Here is a 5540-nt window from a genome sequence, read left to right as displayed (position 1 = left end):
TATCAATTTATCAATAGCTAGTTGTAAATCAAAAATCAAATCAACCAGATGGATTTTATTTTATTTCACTTGTAAATTAGTTTGATTGTGGTTTCAATCAAAAAAACAATCCAAACGAAACCATAAACACCCCTAATCCTATCCCTCGTACTTTTTTTTGGCTATTTATTGTCTTGTCGTTAGGGAAAATTTAAAATTTATCACTCATTTGACGGAATTAACACATGACACTAATTAGCTCATATCTGCTACCTAAAGTGGGTTTTGGGTCGGGTACGAGTTCTTTTAAGTGATGGGTTGGCTTTTCATTCATAATGTGCCATGTGTCAATTCCATCAAATAAGAGGCCAATTTAGAATTTTGTCTAATGACAAGAGTATAAATAGCTAAAAAAAAATAAAAATTAAATAACTGTAATAGGATTAAACAATAAATGCAAGTAAAAGTTGTATTAGATCCTTTTCCGAATAAAATAAGTGCAGGCTATTGAAAATGAGGAGAGGGGAGTGAAGTCAGCAGAGTTATGAAGAAAATGAAGGACTGGATCAATTATTTCCCAATGGGAACTAATGTCACGTATGCCAACGTTAACACCCTTCTATTTATTTTTTGTTCTTCATTCGCTATGTAACAAATTCCATAAAGCCGGAAATGAAAATGTGCCATGAATTAAAATATAGTCTGTTTGAATTGAATCTAGTCCGAGTCTTATGTCAAGGATGCCAATGTCAACTTTCTTTTTTAATGATTATCTATAAATCAAGTTACTTATAAAATAATTATATAGTTTTTTCTTTTTTAATAAACATTAATGTTAATCTGATAAAGTGAAACTTGTATGATATGATAGATTAGCGGCGCTTTGAGTCCTAGCCAAACAAATTTATAAGTTCTTATCACAATTTTTAGTTAATACACAATAATACTAATATAGTTCATAATTAAATATAAATAAATATTTAGCGAATTGAATAAAAATTATTCCGTCACATTAACCCACGTTATATTATAGATCTGCCCTGTCTGTTCAACATCTGGTCTTATTGTCCGTAGTCAACAAAAGGGGGCAGAAAGCCCAGATTTTTATACCTTTTACATCATGATTGGCTCAGGATAATTTTATATGCTAAATATTTACCTGACAATGAATACCAAACCCAACTCAACAATCTGCCAAACTCTTGTTTTAGAACTTTGTAAATTACCAACTCAATCTGCTGATGACTGATCATAATAAACTATAATAATACACACAAAGACAAGGGGACACATGTATATAGAAGTTAAATTCAATATTAAAGAAACATATATCTCCCTCCTTTAGTAGAGAAAGTAAAGGAAGCCTCCAGTGATTTATTTTCAAGCATCAGGTTCTAAAAATGGAACAAAAGGCCTTAGAAATAGGGAGACAAGAGGATAAAGAAAAAATAGACCATAAATGGGGTGTTGAAGCTAAGAAGGTGTGGCACATAGCAGGACCAGCTATCTTGAATGCAGTCTCATTGTTCTCCCTTGAGTTTGTTACAGCTGCCTTTGCTGGAAGACTGGGAGATTTAGAGCTTGCTGCTGTCTCAGAAGTTCATAACGTTATAGCAGGCTTTGTCTATGGAGTCATGGTATGCTAATACATTCCACTTTCATTGCTTGGTATAAGCACGATCAGATCAGAGGCGTAGTCAAGATTCAAAGCTTAAGAGTTTTGGATTCTAATCTTTTTAAGTTAGTTGATTCTAAATTAATTCACTCCCTAAATATTTATCTGACCTCCTTTTCTTAGCGGTTCCTAATTCCTTATATATCTCGTTGACTCAATAAACTCAAATTAACGAATAGTTCTTTCTGATGATACATAAGTATGGACTTATTTGCTCTTAAAAAAATAGGATCAGAAAGAGAAATAACAAGATTTGAACCAAAGCTACCGAATTCAGTTGAACTCATAGCCGACACTTTAGCTCCGTCCCTGAGCACAATACTTCAGCAAGTTCAGAATTGTTATGACTTTATTATACACACACATTTTAGATGTTCTTTCTGCATAAGTTAACATAGTTCGAGCTGAAAACAGTAGGTTCCCTTGAAATAACAGAATCAGCCTGGCCGTCTCTGATCAATAAGTATATCCATGTTTAACCTGATTTATATCTTAAAGATCTTTTTATGTCTTGTTAATTCTTGGGTATTAGTTAGGGATGGCAAGTGCTCTGGCAACACTTTGTGGTCAAGCAGTAGGAGCTGGACAGTTCAACATGCTTGGAGTTTACTTGCAGAGATCATGGATCATTACTGGAGTTACATCTTTGTTGCTCACGCCTGTTTTTGTCTTCACTTCGCCTATACTAAAGCTCCTTCATCAAGATAAATACATCTCTCATCTTGCAGGGAAATATGCGATTTGGATTATTCCACAAATGTTTGCATATGCCCTCAACTTTCCTATGCAAAAGTTTCTTCAATCTCAGAGCAAAGTTTGGTTCATGGCCATCGTATCCATGGGAGGATTGGGAATTCATGTACTTCTAAATTGGATTCTTGTAATAAAGGCAGGGCATGGCCTTTTTGGTGCTGCAATTGCTGGAAATATCTCTTGGTGGCTTTTGGACATTGTTCAGCTTATTTACATAATTTCAGGCTATTTTCCAGAGGCATGGACTGGTTTTTCATGTCTGGCTTTCAAATCATTGACTAACTTTGTGAAACTATCACTTGCCTCTGCGATAATGGTGTGGTGAGTTTCGAATTGTATCTTTGTAACTAGTACTTACTAGATTTAATATGTTTAAGTAGTAGAACCATTTTCCTGATGAAACTTATTGGATGGTGGCAGTTTAGAGCTTTGGTACTTCACAGCAGTCATTCTAATGGTAGGAGGCTTGAAAAATTCTACAATTGCTATTGATGCCATATCGATCTGGTTAGCATCATGTTGCTCCATAGAAACTACTTTCCTGAGATAATTCACATCCTATAACTTTTGGACTAACTTATATACACCAGATGGTTTAAAGAATTTTTGAGATAACCATTCTTTTCTTGTCTCACAAATTTGAGTTCTTTCACTACAAAGACTTGAATGATAACTAACTGGTCTGGATATGACAGCCTTGGCTTGCAACTGTGGACACTTACGGTTGCCTTTGGTTTCACTTCATCGACCAGGTTAGCTGTTTCACCTTAACCGTGCAAATCAACATTGGATAAACTTAGGAACTATCATTTTGAAGCATGTAAAATTTTATGTGATTTTATTTAGATAAAGCAAAGTAGCTGACTAAGATGAAACCATTGCCTGCTTCTAATCAATTATATATCACCTATTTGGTTGGAAATATGTCCTGAGATTATTGTGGCATTGCAGTGTGAGAGTTTCAAATGAATTAGGAGCTGGAAATCCTAAAGCAGCAAAATTCTCAATTACAGTCAATGTTTTGACATCAGCTGTGATTGGCCTTATATTCTCAGCTACAATATTAGCTACCAGAAAAGAGTTTCCAAGACTATTCACAAATGAGCAGCATGTCATGAAGGAGACATCAAAGCTGGGCTATATTCTTGCAGCTATCATCTTCCTTAATGGCATCCAACCTGTTCTACTTGGTATTTTTCTCTAAATTCTACTCATTGACATACTTTTGCGGTACATAAATACGCAATTTCTCATGAATCCAAGCTGAAAATATCCCCAATTCAGATATAATTAGAAGTTCAGGAAATTATGAATACAAAAAGGTCATTCAAACAAGTAATAGTGTCGTTCTCCTGTTACCAGACGTCTTAATATTTTACTAGTACGCAAAACCTATGGCCACAACTTATTGAAACATATTATGAACCTATGATCAAATGAGTTCTTGCAAGTTAGTGACAGGCGGCAGATTATGATTATATCTATAACTAGTTTTAGCCATCGAAATATTCAGAAAATGAGGATGATAATTGATAAGTTCAATCTAAGAATTCAAATTGCACCTATACTGACTAACTAGTTTTAATGACTAGTACAATACCTGTATATTTATCACGAGTTATAATTTTAACTTCAAGGGAGGGGGTGGCTACGAATACTTGTGGCTTAAATCATCATCTTAATTAAGGAAAAGGAAAAAAAAAGGAGAAACTAAGAAAATACTGAACATGGAGAAGTAGATGCAGATCACAAATTTTAACCCAATTCTAAACTACAGGAGTGGCAGTAGGTGCAGGATGGCAGCTTCAAGTTGCCTTAATTAGCATTGGATGTTATTATGCTTTTGGGCTTCCAATGGGTGCATTGCTTGGTTACAAGTTCAAACTTGGCGTTGAAGGCATACTCTCAGCTATGCTTGCTGGCAGCTTGCTTCAGACCCTTTTCCAGTTCTTTATCATTGCACGAACCAGTTGGCACAAACAGGTAATTCTGACTCTGTCAATTTGTTTGCACCTCGATAATTCCACTGGATAACTCTTCTAACGTAGGATTAGACATATGGGAATAAATCCCATAGTATCAGATAATTCTAACATTTCTCAGATGATAAGGAAAAATAATAACAAACGTCAGGAGATTCAAGAATTAGGCATAAATTCAGCTGATATATTTTTGAGTGAATCTCACTTTCCAATAAAACAAAGATTATGATATTTATGTATCAAATTCTGGTAGACTAACAAATCTAAGAACTGAAATTGTTGCAGGCTCATCAAGCAGAGGAGAGAGTGAGAATTTGGGGTGGTGAAGTGGAGAACCAATCAACCTCCTAATATAGGCAAGTTAAATTCAAGGGATTCTTAATTTCAATTCAATGAGGAAATCAACCAAGCAAAAGTCCATCCTGTTTTGAAACAATATTGAAGGTGGCATGACATCTATGGGCAAGATCACTCCAAATCATTTGTTTTTTCCTCCTAATTATTAGTAAAGATTCTACATTTGTATATTCATAATTTTATATGCATTTATTTGTCATATATTTACAGTTTACAGGCAACTAGTCTTTCATTATAAACAACAGGGAAAAGGAGTAAATATACCCTCAACTTTGTGATCTACAGCAGATATACCATTTGTTTAAAAAGTGAAGCAAATATACCCCGTTGTCCACGAAATGTCATGCACTCGGTGTATATATCAAGCCAATACATGCATGTCATGTGTTTGAATTTAGAGTTCATGTTACTTAACTATGATTAATTAACATATATTTTACTAAATTCAACTGCTTAACTATGGTAAAGAACATTAGTTTGGTGTTTACATCGGATGCGTGTAAATTTTTATCGAAATGGAGTATAAATATCCTTTCTACTTAGGGATCTATATTTTTTTTTAGTTAAATAAAGTTCATTTTATTTTTTAAAATTTAAAAAGATAATTGGATTTAATTAAACTAGTCCGTTTATCTTAACTGAACTACATTCCTGACCCAAACAGAAACAGTAATCCACAGGTTTTCAATTTAGGGAACACCAATGAAAATTAAAATACTCCCAAATAGTGCAGATTTTTACCCTGTAATACGGGCATTTTAATTTTCATCCGATATTTCCTAAATTGAAAATTT

At 34.0% G+C, this 5540-nt stretch overlaps 1 protein-coding gene across 2 annotated transcripts; it reads left to right on the top strand.

Moving 5' to 3' along the window:
• The first annotated feature begins 1097 nt into the window (after nt 1-1097).
• On the top strand, nt 1098-5085 carry LOC124888023 (protein DETOXIFICATION 29-like). Of its 2 annotated transcripts, none has more exons than XM_047398128.1 (7): nt 1098-1616; nt 2187-2728; nt 2828-2914; nt 3103-3159; nt 3359-3597; nt 4185-4390; nt 4675-5085. In XM_047398128.1, exons 1-7 carry the CDS (start codon nt 1380-1382, stop codon nt 4738-4740), a joined length of 1434 nt encoding a protein of 477 aa, XP_047254084.1. In that variant the 5' UTR covers nt 1098-1379; the 3' UTR covers nt 4741-5085. The 2 variants fall into 2 exon arrangements, with proteins under 2 accessions (XP_047254084.1, XP_047254085.1); XM_047398129.1 differs by having other exon boundaries at nt 1482-1616; nt 2191-2728.
• The last annotated feature ends 455 nt before the right edge of the window (nt 5086-5540 follow it).

The sequence above is a fragment of the Capsicum annuum genome, chromosome 10, assembly GCF_002878395.1.
Source record: "Capsicum annuum cultivar UCD-10X-F1 chromosome 10, UCD10Xv1.1, whole genome shotgun sequence".
Lineage (NCBI taxonomy): Eukaryota > Viridiplantae > Streptophyta > Magnoliopsida > Solanales > Solanaceae > Capsicum > Capsicum annuum.
This window is presented reverse-complemented; position numbering and strand designations above follow the sequence as displayed.